Source organism: Haemaphysalis longicornis, unplaced genomic scaffold (genome assembly GCF_048455015.1).
Source record: "Haemaphysalis longicornis isolate Haplotype H1 unplaced genomic scaffold, Haemaphysalis longicornis Haplotype H1 scaffold_2, whole genome shotgun sequence".
Taxonomy (NCBI): domain Eukaryota; kingdom Metazoa; phylum Arthropoda; class Arachnida; order Ixodida; family Ixodidae; genus Haemaphysalis; species Haemaphysalis longicornis.
Window position 1 is genome coordinate 138,424,687 of NW_027526295.1, and position 19,298 is coordinate 138,443,984.

The window sequence follows — 19,298 nt, forward strand, 5'->3', positions numbered from 1 at the left end:
GATTCAATTATTGTTACCTTCAAATTATTAAATGAATGGCCCGAGATTCCGACGTGACGGGACAAAGGATGGTTAAGAAGAGACTTCCCCAGTTCTTTATTTCTTTCTGTCGTCTTTATTGCTTTCTCCCCGCTTGTTTCGTTAATTCTAAGAAAGAGGAGTGTCAATGTCCCTTCTTCCTAGGTGTCTATTTTTTTCTCATATATTTCTAACTTATTGTACCACGTGTCAATAATTACTTCTAAGCAGGGCGCATTGTAGCGCACATTTTCTCCCAAAAAAGTGGGAGGGCAGTGCATGTCCCATCATGCTGATATCTCCCGTTTGTTCTTGTTTTGGTGATTGATGACGTATAACTTCTTTTAAACAAGGCGCGCTGTAGCGCACCTTTCTCTCTCCGCACGCACCTTTAAAAATTCACAGCATATCCACGGGGTGAATGATGATGAGTGGGCGAAGCTCCTGAGGGGAAATCATCGGTAAAACCGTGACTCTTCAGTGAAAGTTCGCCCACTACATCTGTGTCCGAACGTAACGTCTAGAAAGTCTCGCTTAAACCGCGCGTCGGCACCTTGGGGCTGAGCTCGCCTGATGCGTTTTGCAGACGCCTCACGAGCTCTCACTGCATCGGGGTCTGCCTGCCGATACGCGCGCTTTCTCGCCGCTTCCCGTTCTCTGACGTTTTGGAGATCCTCTTCGCGCCACAGCCGTGCCGCTTCGCGTACGGCAGGGTCCTCGCGCCGTTGCCGTGACGCTTGGGCCTCTCGTTCTCGAACGCTGGGATCTTGGCGGCGTCGTCGCGCAGCCAGACGACACGCTTCGGCCTCCCGCTCTCGTACGGCAGGATCTTGGCGGCGGCGTCGCGCAGCTTCACGGAGCGCTTCTGCCTCGCGGGCTCGCACATCTGCAGCCTTATCCATCGGGCGACTCCGAGCGCGCGCCAACAGCGAACGGATTTTATTACAACGCTCCCCGCCATCTAGTAAACAATCCAAGAACTAAACTAGAGGTAGCCACGCCATCTAGTAAACAATCCAAGCGCATCTTTTCATCATATACAAGTACCGCCATCTAGTAAACAATCCAAGAACTAAACTAGAGATAGCCACGCCATCTAGTAAACAATCCAAGAACTAAACTAGAGGTGGCTACATACATACGTCGAGGATGGACAGACCCACGCCTTAAGGAGCTTCGCCCCTAAAACGTGCTGCAGTGTACTCTACTTGTTACTCAGATGAAGACTCGTCCTACAGTCGAAACGTTATATACATACACACACACGCATATATATATATATATATATATATATATATATATATATATATATATATAATTTAAAACCTTGCAAGTTTATCTTCGCACCGAAGTATATTCAGCCGCCAACATCTTTGGAGAGTTTCACACACATCGAAAAAGTGATTTATACTATCGGGCTGCACATATGGGATCAGCCTCAAAATTCTGATCGGGTCTTTTCCCAGAACTATTTTCCAAAACTATACCCTTAAATTGTGCGGAGAATATTTGTAACGGTGCTGGTGTGGACACTAAAAAGGCCGTTTTTTCTCTTGCATTCTCAGTTATTGTGTGCGTGGAGGGATCATTTACCTTTTGCAGAAAACTTTAATAATTAATACAAACCTGAGGGAAGTCATCGCTACAGAACGTCGTGGATACCCCGGTGGGTAGGGCCTCTCTCTTCCGCTGCACGGGCTGCAGGAACAAAATGATGCAGCATATTTTAAATGCAGAGAATTTCTTTAACTCACGATGTCACCCGGCGTTGTCGGCGTGCCTCGGCGTCCGCAACAGCCGTTCCAGGTGCGCCCTTTCCCCCCCTCCTCCTCTCCCGCATCACGCTACCCTCCTCGCTCTCAACAACAGGTCCGCACCCCTCCCCCTACACTATATAAAAAATAACACTTACCGGCGCCTGGTTTCGATCCCACGACCCTGCGGGCGGAACGCAAGGTACATGGTGCTCTACCCACTGCGCCACAAAGCCGACACAGAATGGAAGGCTACGAACGCGCCTTATATCCTTGACTCATTCAAACTACGTCAAGAAGCTGGTGATACAACGCATTCACTACCTGTGGGCGGAACGCGAGGTACATGGTGCTCTTCCCACTGCGCCACAAAACCGACACAGAATGAAAGGCTACGAACGCGCCTTATATCCTTGACTCATTCAAACTACGTCAAGAAGCTGCTGATACAACGCGTTCACTACCACCAACTCCCCAAACACTAAACGTTAACGCAATACACCCACCCCCTATGCGACGCATTTACTCGAGTTCCCCTCGCCGGGAGATGGGCCCTTTTTGATGAAATTAGCGTCTGCACTACGCGTTTTTCTGTTTTCCTTCACACTTGCGTGCTCGTTGCATCTTAATAGTAGCTTATACAATTATAATGTTCGGTGTATTTGCTTAGAAATGAAAGAAGCACACTTGAGTAACATGTGAAGTTTGTGACGTGAGGACGTTTTGTAATATTTGGTCTCACATTTCGAAAAAAAGAAACTTCACATTTTATTGGGAATACCTTACACTCTTGTCACCAACAAAACTTTTTATAGAAACCCACAGCAGGCATGATCTGAGCATAAAACTTACTAATTACCTTTCGTGAATATTTTCGTAGGTAGACGTCGCTAAAGTTGGCTGAGGCGTACGGGCAGGTAGCGGCGGGGATAATCTTTGTCGCGTTCAAAATTGTTTCATAGTTACACAGATTTTTTTTTTCAGAGAAAATATTTGTCAATCTGCACGGCATAATAATCAGGAAATGATGTAAAAATATTCAAGCAAATTGGAGAGGCCGAGCAGCAACCCTTTGTTCTTTCTTATCTGACATCACCATCAGTTTTCTATAATAGTTTTGTTATTGCGTTTGACGTACCGAAATTTGGAGCACTTATTACACTTTTACTGGTGCGGTTTAGCAAAACTGATTTTCGTCTTCTTTCATCAGCACTAGCGCAAAGGCGGATACAGAATGACAATCTGGAAATGGCGGAAGGTGCGGATGGTTTTAGGCTATGGCAATACCACGTGATTGGGTAACGGTTTGTTGGTGGCTAACGTTGTAACCTTCGAAATGTTATTTCAAGAGACGCACTTCGAGTCTGGGCTCTAACGGCTTTGAACCCCCTCCCCGTCCCCCGATATTGGAGTCACCGCTGCAGTGGTCCATGACCAGGCGCAGAATAGCTCGCAGGAGGCTTTCTTCATAATCATGTCTGTTTGGGCCGACTTCAGGACGACGTTCACTCTCAAACGGGTCTAGGCCCACTCGTCACAAGTCCACTCGTCATAGGGCAACTCGTCACAGGTAAACTGGTCAGGAATGCAAATTCGTCATAGGGCATTTCGTAGGAGGAATTCTCGTGTTGCCGGAATATTTGTAACACGGAAACCTCCCATTAAAAGCTTGTTTTGGAACGTCAAAGTGATGTGGCCGCCTGCTGTGCGTCACCTTTTAAAGAAAGGTATAGGCGAGTGCAGGGACAACGGAAGCCCGACTTCGTGCTTATTTCGGCATATCTCCCTTCCAATAACCCCTGAACCACCAAAAAAACAATAAATTGGCTACGGCCCTGGGCGAGTCTGTTCGGATATTCAGCGAAAAAAGTTAGATTAATATACCGTCGCACTTCAATAATTATGTTAAAATTATAATTGGATTCAAACTTACATCACATGGCGCGTTTGTATATACCCTGATGCATCATTTTTTGGGGTCACGGGATTTGACCGTAGACCATTCTTCCTGGCCCTTTAAAGCCAGTGATTTGTGTACAATGTCGCGGAGCAATGAAATCCAAACGAGAAAAAGGGAATCCGAACGACAAAAACCAACATTTTCTGTGCCCAAATTTACATGGAGAAATTGCTCTGGTATCAGGCCCACTTTCAATACACAAGTGCGAGGCGCGCTGCCTCTCCCTTTCCCCCCCCCCTGCCCCCCCCCCCCCCTGAACCTCGCTTCAGCTGTGTTTAAAGGGTTCAAACATATCTGCAGGCCACACCACGACGTGGTCACACACACGTCTCCGCGACCCTGCATAACTACAGCTGTAACTGGAAGTGCCCTTCTCCATACCAGCTGAGTAGCCAACTTCAACGCTCCTGTATCATCAGCCGTCTAAAGCAGTTCAGGTCACGCTGACTTTTCCCCCTCCCGCTCCCCTTCTTCCCCAAAGAGCAAAAAAAGCAGCGCTTCAGGGCGTAACACGCGTATAACGCACGTATAACGCGCATAAAGCGTATAACGTGCATTACGTAGACCTCCCCACGGCCTGTTAAACAGCTGTAACCAGTTTAACATTGTTGAAACCAGCCTCCGAACCGCTTTCAACGCCAATTTCCGGTCAGCGCTTCGAGGCTTTTGTTCACACGGTCGCGGTGAAACGAAATCCGTGCAACGAAAAGGCACCTTGCCCGAGAGTTCCTATCTCGAGATGGCATTGTACGAAAAGTCGCTGTGACAAGTTGGCCTACGACGAGTTCACCGGTGACCAGTGAGTAGGCTTGTGACGAGTGGGCTCATTCCCCTCTCAACCATTGCCCGCCAAGTCTATCGTGCGTTAGCGGAGTCCACCCTCTCCCCAACATTTTTGTAGTTTATGCCCCCGTCGACTCACATTTCACTAACTATCCATTAGAAGGCACTCCGGTAAACGGACGGTCGTTGTGTGATCCCTTGCACGCAAGACGAGTCCTGCCCAAGCCCGCTTCTTCCTCTTAATGTTAACCAGAACGTCTTCCAAACGAGTTCGTCCCGTAATCCATGTTGCTTTTACCTTACCTCTATGTGTTACCTGAAGTATTATTTTCTCCATGGCCCGTTGGACGTATAAGTGCTCCCACATCTTATTACAGGAAGAACGCATTGATTGTACACCAGCTTTTAGCGTCTGAGGAAGCTTACACAGTCCCCAGAATGTGAAAGTTATTACGGAATTCATCCCATCCACCCCGTAATTCCATTCGATTTCCTATACATGGCCTGTAAGCATTTTCCCCGTTGTCGTACTTTTTCAGTTGACGGTGGGGCCAACTGGTCCAACTTCTTCGACTCAAATGCCACGCCGGACAACGTCACCCTGGCTGAGATTCTGTTGGTTGGCATACTGACGGACTGCTGCATCATAACGTCCGTCTGGTACATAGATAACGTGTTCCCAAAGGGGCCCGGCATTCCGAAACCCTATATCTATCCATTTAAGGTAAGAAATCGGACGCCTTACTCTGAGCGTGCCATCGGGAATAAAGGCGCTCGTTCCGACCCTACAACTTTAGCTCACGGGTGGGCCCTAAAAAAAGTTTTCATAAAAAAAATCTCCTAAGGTTTATGAAAACTTTTATCAACAGAGTGAATATAAGTTTGAATACGCGTCACAACAATAAGGAATTACTTTCTAAAGTAAAACATTCCGAGTGCTACTGGTACGGTTTTTATTAACACAGCGAGGCAAGTGTGCACGCATTCTCGGAGTATACCCACAATGTGGGAACTTATCGTGTATGTTTCTAGGTCTTGAAAGTACCGATTAGTTTCGCTGGGCAGCATCAATTGCAAAAAGCTATGCCGTATTTGGACGAGGACATGAGCTACCAGAAAACCATGTTTTTTTTATTCCTTTGTATTCGTATTGCGTGTAGTCACAACCGTCTTCCAAAAAAGTCACCTGTTTGCCTTCTGTGGATTCATTCCTGTGTTTTTTGGGGTTTATACCGTATCAGTTGCGGCAACTGGGTTTACAGTAGTGCGGCCCTTCCTGAGAGCCTGAAATCATTCGTATGTAGATTTAAAAGATATATTTTAGAGTTAAAAAAGCAGCCCCCCCAACAATTGTCATCTCTGTAATACCTTATCGGCCAGCTGACTTACAACTTGACCATAGGCGCCGGCTGCAAGTGGGGAGGGGCACGCCCCCCCCCAACCTCCCTTGCCTTCGTTAAAATCAATCTGACGAAGGCTTGTCCCAAGCCGAACAGTCAATACAGTTTGCCTGTTACGCGTTCGTCTATTCGCTCTAGGGTATATATATATATATATATATATATATATATATATATATATATATATAGTAAGGAAATCAGGGGCTCGTTGAGGAAATACAGAAACATAGGTCGGCAGTCTATAACGCCAAAGGAGGCATAGGGGTGTGGTTAGGCTCTATTTTTTACTACGGTTAATTAAGTTAAGATTTTTCTTAAATATAAGGAAGAAAGAAAGAAAGAAAAACACGCGCCCAGAGTGGGGACCGAACCCACGCCTTTCGAATAGATCTCGAATGCCTTACCAATTCGGCTATCTGGGCGACTGTGTTCTCTTTCACTTTCTGGGCTATTTATATTTACTAGAAGTGTATCTGACGCTTGAGGGTGGTAGCCAGCGCCACTCTGACTACACGGGGAGAAGGGGACCTTCTTTTCAACCCCCGGGGCGTGACTCAAACGTCTACAGCCTGTCATGAGTGGGTAACTGGCGGGAAGCCCTCTTATGCTACCTAGGCATCAAGGCTGCCAGAACCGAGACCCTCGCTAGGCTTTCGCAGAATAATATAGTAAGGAAATGAGGGGCTCGTTGAGGAAATACAGAAACATAGGTCGGCAGTCTATAACGCCAAAGGAGGCATAGGGGTGTGGTTAGGCTCTATTTTTTACTACGGTTAATGAAGTTAAGATTTTTTTAATATAAGGAAGAAAGAAAGAAAGAAAAACACGCGCCCAGAGTGGGCACCGAACCCACGCCTTTCGATTAGATCTCGAATGCCTTACCAATTCGGCTATCTGGGCGACTGTGTTCTCCTATGCCTCCTTTGGCGTTATAGACTGCCGACCTATGTTTCTGTATTTCCTCAACGAGCCCCTCATTTCCTTACTATATTATTCTGCGAAAGCCTAGCGAGGGTCTCGGTTCTGGCAGCCTTGATGCCTAGGTAGCATAAGAGGGCTTCCCGCCAGTTACCCACTCATGACAGGCTGTAGACGTTTGAGTCACGCCCCGAGGGTTGAAAAGAAGGTCCCCTTCTCCCCGTGTAGTCAGAGTGGCGCTGGCTACCACCCTCAAGCGTCATATACACTTCTAGTAAATATAAATAGCCCAGAAAGTGAAGGAGAACACAGTCGCCCAGATAGCCGAATTGGTAAGGCATTCGAGATCTAATCGAAAGGCGTGGGTTCGGTCCCCACTCTGGGCGCATGTTTTTCTTTCTTTCTTTCTTTCTTCCTTATATTAAAAAAAAATCTTAACTTCATTAACCGTAGTAAAAAATAGAGCCTAACCACACCCCTATGCTTCCTTTGGCGTTATAGACTGCCGACCTATGTTTCTATATATATATATATATATAGGGTTTGTAAATGAGGGGCTCGTTAGAAAATACAGGAAGAAATGCCGGCAGTCTACAACGCCAAAGAAGGCATAGGAGAATGGTTAGAATATTTTTTTACCGTTAGTGACGTTACATTATTATTCATTATTATTAGTTACGTGAGAAAGAAAGAAAGAAAAACACGCGCCCAGAGTGGGGACCGAACCCACGCCTTTCGATTAGATCTCGAATGCCTTACCAATTCGGCTATCTGGGCGACTGTGTTCCGCTTCACTTTCTGGGGTATTTATATATACTACAACTGTATCTGACGCTTGAGGGTGGTAGCCAGCGCCACTCAGACTACACGGGGAGAAGGGGACCTTCTTTTCAACCCCCGGGGCGTGACGCGAACGTCTACAGCCTGTCATAAGCGGGTAACTGGCGGGAAACCCTCTTATGCTACCTTGGCATCAAGGCTGCCAGAACCGAGGCCCTCGCTAAGCTTTCGCATGATAATAGGGTTTGTAAATGAGGGGCTCGTTAGAAAATACAGGAAGAAATGCCGGCAGTCTACAACGCCAAAGAAGGCATAGGAGAATGGTTAGAATATTTTTTACCGTTAGTGACGTTACATTATTATTCATTATTATTAATTACGTGAGAAAGAAAAAAAGAAAAACACGCGCCCAGAGTGGGGACCGAACCCACGCCTTTCGATTAGATCTTGAATGCCTTACCAATTCGGCTATCTGGGCGACTGTGTTCCGCTTCACTTTCTGGGGTATTTATATATACTACAACTGTATCTGACGCTTGAGGGTGGTAGCCAGCGCCACTCAGACTACACGGGGAGAAGGGGACCTTCTTTTCAACCCCCGGGGCGTGACGCGAACGTCTACAGCCTGTCATAAGCGGGTAACTGGCGGGAAACCCTCTTATGGTACCTTGGCATCAAGGCTGCCAGAACCGAGGCCCTCGCTAAGCTTTCGCATGATAATAGGGTTTGTAAATGAGGGGCTCGTTAGAAAATACAGGAAGAAATGCCGGCAGTCTACAACGCCAAAGAAGGCATAGGAGAATGGTTAGAATATTTTTTTACCGTTAGTGACGTTACATTATTATTTATTATTATTAATTACGTGAGAAAGAAAGAAAGAAAAACACGCGCCCAGGCATTCGAGATCTAATCGAAAGGCGTGGGTTCGGTCCCCACTCTGGGCGCGTGTTTTTCTTTCTTTCTTTCTCACGTAATTAATAATAATAAATAATAATGTAACGTCACTAACGGTAAAAAAATATTCTAACCATTCTCCTATGCCTTCTTTGGCGTTGTAGACTGCCGGCATTTCTTCCTGTATATATATATATATATATATATATATATATATATATATATATATATATATATATATATATAGGGTGATCAAAATTAAGCCTACAGGTTTTTAAAAAAATTTTAAAATTAGGCGCTTATATTTACGAGAAGGCTCTACTTCTACAGTGAGGTTATGCACCCCGGGGAACTCAAAATTATGTGGTAACTATTGATGTCGGTGGCTTAATTAACTAAAATTGATGAATTAACTTTTTAGTGTCTGCAGTAAGCACGCATGTGTGTATTGAAAAGTTAGACGCAATCGTTTTTCTACGCAGTTTCATTTGGCAGAATACTTCCAGAGCATGTGTACTTCGAGATACACAACTGCGAAATTTAATTGCCATTCGTATGATTACGCATGCTTGACAGTGAAGACCGGAGCAAAGCTCCTCCCTTTCGTTCTATGTTTCGATAGCGGTTCAGAGTACTGCAAATTCCGATAACGCCAACCAAGGCTGAAAGAGTGTCAGTTATCACTTTTGCTTATGCATCCACCCCGCTGTCAGACGAAACACCGTACACAGCAGCCAGGTCACAAAAGGGAGGAGCTTTGGGCCGGTCGTCAAGGTCTGGCATGCGTAATCATGCGAACGGCAATTAAACTTCGCAGTTCGATATCTCGGTGTACAGATGCGTTAGAAGAATTCTGTCGAATGAAACTGTGTAAAAACACGGTTCCGTCTAACTTTTAAATACAAACATGCCTGCTTACTGCAGCCACTAAAAAGGTAATTAATAAGCTGTAGTTAATTATCCGCTGACATCAATAATTACCCATAACTTTGCATCCCCCTGGGCGCATAGTTTCACTGTAGAAGTGGTCTTCACGTAAATATAAGTGCCTAATTTAAAAAAAAACTGTCGACTTAGTTTTGATCACCCTGTATATCGTTACCTTCGCCTCTACCTTTACTACTTGTTTCTACCTTTTCACTTAAAAGTTTATTACTGCATCATTGCTGGTGCAGACGTGGACGGCTTACTTAAATACGTTTTATTTATTACTGCAAATCCTTACTATAGGTGGACAGGCACCCTAGAAGCAGCACCGCTGGCTGTGCCATCCGTATTCCTTTTTTTTGTAGGCTTTAACGCACCGACGCAACTCAGGCGATGAGGCACGCCGTAGTGGAGGGCTCCGAATTAATTTTGACCACCTGGGGATCTTTAACGTGCGCCGAAATCTCGTACACACGGGTGTTTTTGCTTTTCGCCTCCATCAGAAATGCTGCCGCCGCGGCCCGGAATCGAACCCGCGATCTCGTGCTCAGCAGCGCAACGCCTTAGCCACTGAGCCACCGCGGCGCGTCATCCGTATTTTTACTTTAATTTTGTAACCTTAACAGTGCACGCCGTGCCACACAAAATATATTTAAATATACACGCAAGAATAAATTACATTTTTTTATAGATAAGAATGGAGCCTACTGACCATCATAATGAAATGTTAGGGGTAGCCTTTGCACAGATAGGCAATATGTTGCTGTATGCTCACCTGACTTTAAATTGCTTTGGGTGCTTTTTTGAGCCCGAAAAAAGGCTGCACTCTTCAGTGAATACATTGGCAGACTATTTTGGCAGCGACTTGTCATATGCGCATGAGTGTTTTGTGTCTCAGTATTGCTACTCTTGCAAGAAGGCAATTCTCACAATTCATGGAAAAAGCTCTTGTAATAATAACGTTTCTTAGGAATGAAGATGTCGTCACTTGCATGCAGAGGTCATAAATATATAATTCATTCAGTAATTACAACCCGGCAAAGCCGCATTCAACCAAAGTCGCAAATCATATATTCAAATTATGGGGTTTAACACGCCGAATGCTACACCCCGGCTTGAGGCTTGTCGTATATACTGGAGGGCTACTCATGAATTTCGACAACGTGGGCACCGTTAACGTGCGCCCAAATTTCGGCATACCGTATATATACATGATAATGAGTACATTTTATCATTTTATCATCATCATGCGCTGCATGTGAAGTGATATGTATCCATCCTGTGCCCCCCCCCCCCCCCCTTCCGGGAAAATGCTACCTTTATATCGTTGATACGGAGTTCAGCTTCAGCCCCTTGGTTAGTAACGTGTTGTGGCATTCAATACCTTTGTTCCTTTATTTCGTTTATTTCTCTAAACGGGTGCATTTCTTGCAAAAGGTTGTTGCTACCGTAATGATCCCATGTTCTGAAAGGCCATCCTGCAAGAATGGGAAAACGAGCTATGCAACAATACACCTCTAAATTTACCGAGATTTCGGGTGAAACACTGTAAGTGTAAATGGTATCTGAGAGTATGTCACTTCCTTTTTTGCAGGTGAGCTACTGGATTCCATCTATGACAGTGACTAGTGGTCCAGCACCGCTAGGAAAGGAAGGGATAAATTTTGAGTCCGAGCCCAAGGACCAGTCAGTCGCTATAGAAGTGGTCCGTGCCAATAAGGTACGTACCTTCACAAAACGATAATTACGTGTACCCCGCTGATGCCAACGGGCCTAGTGTGAGGTATAGCCACCATACCTAATATGCGAACATAATTAAATGACGTGGCACGTTGAAGTTGCCGTGGTGGGGTGAAGAGGCACTGCTTTCTCTCTTCTTCACTGCCGCAACTGCCCGTTTTATGCGTATTTTCGTAGTCTTTTTGAAAAGAAAAAGACCCAGAAGCGACTGGGGCTGAAAAAAAGAACAAGCGCAACGAGCGAACGGGGGATTCGTTGAATCATCCCCCTGTCGGGCCGGGGGATACTACGATACAATCGATACGTGATAAAACAGGGCATGATGCAATCTAAATATACCTTACGCTTTTTAACGGCTCTGTTTGTCTCCGACGCGTCGCGGTGTGGCTTCATCCTGCCGCCATATACGGGAGCATGAAAGCAGTAAATGCAATTATTACGATAGCACAAGGGTGAGATTGTCGCCTATGGCTTCCAGAAGAAGACTTAAATGAGTGAATATTAAAATAACGACAGGCCATGTACTATCAATCAACCAAATGATCAATCAATCAATGAAACTTGCTTGTTCGCAAAAAAGTACTCTTTGCTGTTATACACCGAGGGTGGTACCAGTGTCCCACACAGAGCGAGACCTCCTGCACAGAATAATATAGTATGAATGGTATGAAAGCAGCAACTAATATTAAGCATGACGCAGTGCATGCACACTAAAGGTGTCAAGCCGTGTCAAAGATCCGCAGAAAGTTGAACATGCTGGGAAAGGCTGAGACAATTAGGCGTGTAATGGAATACACCTAGGGAACATCATCCCCCTAGAGAGGCGGGTTTGAGTTGTTGAGTGGTTGGTGAAGTGGCCTGCAGCAAAATTTAATTTGACACGTTCCCTAGAAAAATCAGAAATGGCGCATTGCAAACCGTCGGAGCCGCAAATAAAGATGTATTCTTAATCAATATGTCAATATGACAACTTTGAGCCAAGAACGAATGAAAATAATTCGCGGGATGACCGCATCTCCAAATTCCGCGATTCAAAAGGAAAGACTTTAGATATTACTACGAAAGAAAAATACCCAATGCAAAGGAAACAAGCAAAAACATGTGCTTTGAATAAACGTCTAAAGCGCAGACTGAATCCGGAAGAACAAATATGCATGAGCCCGAGAGATGTTGAAATAGCGAACTATTGATGTCAATAAAAGATGAAATGCCAAATCTGGCTAAGAAAGGCTTTAAAATGAAAGTAAGTTCCGCATTTCACGGCGTAAGGACCAAAAGGCAACGCACAAATATCTTGAGAGTGCACGTGGGGAATTTAGGATTGACTAGAAACGTCGAATTCTGTAAGAAGTACGATGGGGTCAGACAATAAAGACTGCGTGCATAGTTTTACACTCATCGTATTATGAGCTAAAATTTACCTGGAAAGCTGAAAAATAATGCATACTGGGCAAATTCCAGAACTGCGTTCAGAAACGCCAAAGGCTCTGACAACAAAATGTCGGCCGTTAATAGATGCATGAGTGTTTGAAACTGAAACATTTAGGTTCTACAGCACTATCAAGTGGCACTAAAGTAAAGCACTAGATGCTAAAATTTGGTCACTTGACAAAAATTACCCCACCTTCCCGCGAGGGGAACCCTGTGGAGATGCGACGCATCTTGCTCGCTTTAACCGTTTTCGTTCGGTATCACGTTTACGAAGTTCGGAATTTGCTGCTCGCTTCAATCGTTAGCGTTCAGCATCACGTTCATGCCGCTTCGCAGCCTTGTCTTCAGTGGTGCTAGCATTCCTGTTATCACAGTGATCGGTGCAAGTTACGGTTGCGCGGACGATAGCAGAATTGTTAGGCTCCATTCAACGCATCGATGGAAATCGGAACGCCGGTGCTGGAACGACCGCGGCTATGACGCAATGTGGCGCGGCTAAAACGCATGACAATCCAACACAATCCAGTTTAATCCAATCCAATCCAATCCAAATCCACTCCAAGCCAAGCCAAGCCAAGTCAACCCAATCGAATCCAATCCAATGCCCCTCGCGAGAGAGTGTTCGCTATCGGAGAGGAGAGGGGGTGAGCGGCGGAGAGCGCAGCTCGCGCGGCGAGGAGAATGGGGGAGGTGTGTGGACGGACAACAACGCCGTATGGAGGGACAAGGCGAGTGAATGAGATGCAGTCGCATCTAAAACTTCGTACTTCTTGCGTAAAACATTTGCGCAGAAACACGTAAATTTCACGAACATTTATGGGAAGCTAAACTTCATTAAGCGCAACAAAAAACGGGATTTCTTGCTTGTTTGAAGAAATCCATAAAACAAAACATGATGATGTCATGTCTCCGTTGATGGCGTATTATCAATCGGTATTGCTCCTAACAAGCATGGAGGAAGAAAAATGTTAGGAGGGAGCATGACGTCTGGCGGCCCAGCTTCGGCAAGCCAACCTCCTCTGAAGCCGCTTTCTCCTCTCCTCGGGCTCCTGCCGTGCAATGCATTATGGAAGAAGCACCACTCTCAGGCCCGCGGTAGCATTTAGTGGCTCCGGCTGGCTGCCGGTGGAGATGGAGGCGAGCGCCGCCGCTGAAGGCGCCGTACAAGATTGTTCGCCAGCGTTGCGCTCCAAGCTTCGTATCGTGGAAGTACTGCCGCTGTCGCTGTTCAAAGCAAGGCGAGACTTCGATCGCATTCTTATGAACCACCCTCACGAGCTGCAAGCCGAATTTCACTTCTGACGTTGGATCGCTCGAACGCGCCGCCGTAAACATTCACAAGCATGGAGCGGCCTACAGCTACGTGATGTTTGCCAGGTGTGCTGTGACGATTGCGTTTGGCATTCTGCTGAGTTATCGAGCGTAACGAGTGTCGTGTCGGCGGGGAGGTGGTGAGACTAGCTTTGGTTTCGCTCGCGCGCGCTTTTGCATACATTCGCCTTTTCGGTGCTCCGGCGTGGTGGTACGTTTTTATCTACTTCCGTGCACTGGAAAACAAAGGGTTCAGAACCCTTATGTTGAGTGTGACCACCTCGCGTCGCAAGCAGTACGCCGGCTGTTTGTCCGCTGAGGACCGCTCGATCGGTGCGATACGTATATGAAAAAAAAAAAAGAAAAAACGAATGCTAGATTACGCCTGGGAGGGACCTTGCTGAATTGTGGACTGACTGCGCCTTGGCAATAAATGGTTAAAGAAGTGGTTGAAATGGTTGATCTTTTCAACTTTGCCTGAGCGGCAAAGTTGAAAAGATCATCTACACTTCTGCACGCGGCGGCGGCACACAACTCTCCGACTGTGGCGTGAACTTCGACGGGTCCGAAAGCTCAGTAAACAAAGATGTTTTCTGCCTCTCCCGTCCGACCACTTTTCCCGCACGATCAGGCCGCTGCGCGTTTCGGGTTGCAGGCAGAGCTGCGCGCAACGGCGCAACGACTCGACGCCGAAACAATCAAACGGATAGACGCACGCACGCAGCGTCGGCGAAGGGCCACATGAGGCGTAAACAACTACCGCTTGCCTGTCACATGAGTTGATGAGTAGAACATCTCCCATCAGTCTTTCCTTTTTATTTTTTATGACTAGGCTCCACGATTGTCACGTGACGCTCCCTCCTAAACTTTTCTTTCCTCCATGTTAACAAGCCCTGCACTGTTCCTACAATAACGTAAAAGAGGTTGATGACTAAAAAATCATGCACCCTTCCGTCTAACTACGACAATGGTTGAACGCGAAGCTTTCTCGTGATGGATTCTTTGGTTAACCAATCCCACACTGGGATTGTAAGCTACTCTGGAGGTACGCACCACTTTTCTAGAATACACACAGCAACTGTCGGGTCTGCACACCGTAGGCGTAACGTTTGGGTTTAGGTGTGCGGCGCGAATCCGTAAAGGCAGCTTGCCGTTCGATTCGATCATATCGAAATGGAGCAATCGGATAGATTCCGGCCTTCATAACGCGAGGTTCCCAGTTTTCATTCCAGCCACTGGAAGCGTGGTTTTCGTTCACTTTACCCACAGATATTCATCATCATCATCATCAGAGGAAGTGGGCTTTCGTGCAGGGCTTATCGGCGTACAACGGCATCAGTGGGGACACTATAGCTTCGCATTACATTTTACTCCTTTTATGCATCTCCCAACTTCATTTATGTTCGGCGATTGAATAAAATACTTGGAGGAGGTGATTATCTATACTATGACCATTATCTTGATCTCATTCCTGTTGCGTTGTCCTTGGCTGATGTGACTGTGGAGAGGTTAGCCCCTGTTGGAACGCCTTCCTCTTCACGCATGGCAGAAGACGCTCATCATGATGAGCATGTTCCATTAAAAGCACTCATCAGAACAGTTCTGAGCGGCTCATCCCTTTTTCCACAGCCCACTTTCAGTAAGGAGCAGCTCCAGGCAAACACGATGGCGATGTGTATTGGAGGATTTGTGCATAAATAAATCGCACTTTTGATCAAGGCGTACATAAATTATGACAAACTTGTACTGTGCTACACCCGCTGTACCAGTGGGATAAGAGCAACTTATGCGCACCGTCTGAAAATGTTACTCGCTAAACACTGGTTTCAATCTGATGAAACGTATGTATCCTAGTCATGTATAGACGGAGAAACTGTTCTACAACCGCCGAGCATAAATCATACATAGTTAGAAACCTACAACTTAAGGCCACTAAGAATCTGACCACCTTGTTGTCTTGCTGCAATGCTTTAACGACTGAAAATCAAGCCGGTTGCGTTCTAACATAAGGTCTTTCCCAGCTGTTGTTGCAGCCAAAATAACCACCATATTTGTCAAAGTTCGAGGTGCGCTCCACTAGTTCCTACGAAGCGCATCTATTTATACATGAGGCGGATGATTTTCGTAACCGCTAAGAATTTATACTTATTTTCCCGTAACGCGAGTATAGCAATGTTGCATGCGACCAGCGCTAACTACGAATGTTCAAAAACATCTTTGCAAAGCTATGTATGTATGCTGAAAGGTTTGTTTATTAGCAGCTTTCCAGCTTGAAATGAAGGTTTTGCCAAAATTTATTGTGATGGCTCCGTGAGAGTGATCGGTGAAAATGTGATTTATCGCGACCGGCTTCGCGCTTTTTTGCAGGATTATGACGGTGTGGTGGCTGTACAAGATTTGAGCCTGCGAGTCTTCGAAAACCAGATCACCGTTTTGCTGGGCCACAATGGTGCTGGGAAAACTACGCTGCTGAACATGATTTGCGGTGAGAAAATGTGCTTAGCCGAGCCATTACCTCATTAGCATAATAACCACGTTACATGAGCATATACTGAGGACATGCCACCTACGTATGGCGTTTATACGACATACCGAGTTTCGCGAGATCCCTGTACGTGACTCGCTCTTTAGCTCCTAACTGCTTCTTGACCAATCAAGTTGCAGATGCTCACGTGACAGAAGCAGAGGCCGTACAAAGGGAAGACAAAAGGTGGATGTAACACCACTCTCTCTTAGACCCACAGAAAAGTGACCATGCTTTTCAATTTATTGTACACTACAGGTCCACTAATATGCCTAGGCTGGAGGGGCACAACACAGAAATCTAACATACTTTAAATTGTAACACACTTAAATATGCATACCCAGTAAATGACAACTCGTAAACAAGCATCCCGCGTAAAAAATTACGTGGGATGCTTCAAACTTTCTAAAAATGTGAAGGCGGCAGTCTAGTTAGACCCTCAGCTGACAATTAATTCTCCTTTCGTCGGGCCTCCCCGCCACCTCAGCTATAGCCGCTTATTTTCAATGGCGTTTACCAGAAGCGGCACTTCCAGCGCTGCTCGAACCTCAAACATCGCTACCTATGCTCTCAATCTTCTATGCCTGCGGCTATGTCGGGGTGCGATGGCACACATAGGAATTAGAAATTAAGCTCGGAGTCCACTCAGCGATGTCTACAAATCCCGTCCACAATGTTCGACGGTCTCTCTCCTGGCGAGCGCCTCGTCACCCTCTATGACGCTGCTTACTTTTACCGAAGCGCACTCCATGGCTCACACTCCGATTTTCTGAAGAAGCCTTCTGGAAGGACGTCGTAACGGTGTTGAACCTGTGCTGTCACTCTTCCTTGTACTCTTCTGAGTTTGGTAAGACCAAGAGCAAAATTTCATGCAGAAAAGACTTAATGGAAGCCCTGCGATATTTCGAAGTCGGTGCAACATCTTGGCCTGAAATATTGAAAATAATGACTAAAGAAGAAGGCTGAGTCTTAATGGATGCAAGTGCATTTTTATTTTGGACCGGACCGGTCTGTACCTGCACTTGGCCAGACTTTTTTGGGAGTCTCTAAATGCTTTAGTAGAAATCTTGCTCGCTCAAATCTCCTCTAAAGCCCCGGTGTTATTTAAGAGAAGGTGAGTTTCAAAGCACCTCTACACTTGGTTATAGAACCATCGTTTCCATTATGCCGCCAACCCTCGATGACAACGGAGTGGTCCGCAGCGTTATATGATTTCAGTACTACTACTGGAGGAGCATTCATTAGTGAAAGCCACAATGTTAAGGCTATATCAATATGTCAATCCCCTAAAAGAGTGTCGATCGCAGTGTTTTTTGTCATTTTTGGCGAGCCATAGCAGTGCATAGTATGTTCGGGATAGGAATATAAATTGTGCGAGGAAACATGTGAGCGCCTTACATTATGTAGAGAGACGATTCCACTTATTCGTACATTCTCTGACATATACACTAATCTTAATTCCATTTCTAGTATCAGAATATATGAACAACGCCGAGTGCCGCCGCATTCCTTGGCGGAAGAACTTAATGGGCGTGGAGTCAATACGAGGTTTACGGCCTTAGGCAGGACTGTAGCGAAAGCATAATTATCTTAGTGGTCAAACAATTGGTTTTTTATCCTATCATGGCTGCAGTAAAATGCAACACCTAGTTAGCTCACAAGTGGTGTTTCGAATTTCTGATGTGGAAACGTTTTGTGTGACTTGTGCGCTCACATTAACAATTTCGTAGTTTGTTAAAACGGGAAATATTTTGTTCTATCTCATTGTGCGTGCAGGCTTTGTAGACTTCTCCTCGGGCGTAATTACCATTGGAGGGTACGACATCAAAAACTGCACGAGGGAGGCCCGTGAAAGCATTGGCTACTGTCCCCAGCACAACATTCTGTTTGACGACCTCACTGTTGAAGAACACGTCATGTTCTTCGCACTTGTAAGTAACTTCTGATCCTTCCGCTACATAGCGCTATGAATGATATATTAGCCTCATCATGAACTACGCTAGCTGATAAACTTGTCGGTACAAGCAATATAGCAATAGTCTCGTGCTGAAACCGAAAGCTACCACCAATTCATGAGTTCATACCAGGAATTAACGGAATAAACCCGGGCTTATATTGGACCAGGAACTGAAACTCCACCCAGCACTGCAGCAGTACTGCATAAAATGGGATAGAAATGAGTAGAATGATTGTTGGACCCACTATAGTGGGTCTTCCAGGTGAGCATGTACCTCATTTATAGTTGGGGTACATGCTCGACAAAAAAAAAAATGGAGAGGCTGTTTTTAACTCTAATATTTTGCTGCTAGAATGACTGGCGTAGCTTTGTTTCCGTCACTTGTAGTGCACACGCACATAGCACATCGGCATGCCGGATTGACCTAGGAAGCATTGTCTGATAGAGAGATCTTAAGGTACAAACAACTCACTGCAAAACCATCGCCTGCTGTGCTTTTTTCAATGTCAGACGAATCAACCCCGAGTGGCCAACCACGCCATTTCCTTTAGCCGGCCACTTTTCCCCAGTTGCTAGCCTTGCCCACTTTAGAAACGCGACTGATTAATGTCAGAGACAGAGAGGAGGAGAGAGAGAGAGAGAGAGAGAGAGAGAGAGAGAGAGAGAGAGAGAGAGAGAGAGAGAGAGAGGAATAATCTGTCATAAAACAGGTGAGGCTAGCCTGGCCAAGGCGCCTAGCATGCTACCCCAGATGTATGAGAAAATAAATGAAATCGATGAAGTGATGGTTATGATGACTATAATGACGATGATGCGCTTATTTATTAATAGAGTCCTGTTGAAAGAGTCTGATCCAGTGCTGTGCTTCACAGGAAAGATAATAGAGCTTTGTCGCTCGAGA

The 19,298-nt window shown here is 45.7% G+C and overlaps 1 protein-coding gene across 1 annotated transcript in view; it reads left to right on the forward strand.

The window, feature by feature from the left end:
- Positions 1-19,298, forward strand: part of LOC144168311 (phospholipid-transporting ATPase ABCA3-like) — an 84,759-nt gene that overhangs the window by 36,194 nt on the left and 29,267 nt on the right. The window contains exons 7-10 of the mRNA XM_077697321.1: positions 5,055-5,239; positions 11,029-11,154; positions 16,284-16,401; positions 18,217-18,371. Coding sequence (XP_077553447.1) covers positions 5,055-5,239; positions 11,029-11,154; positions 16,284-16,401; positions 18,217-18,371 — 584 coding nt within the window. The remainder of the gene's footprint in view (positions 1-5,054; positions 5,240-11,028; positions 11,155-16,283; positions 16,402-18,216; positions 18,372-19,298) is intronic.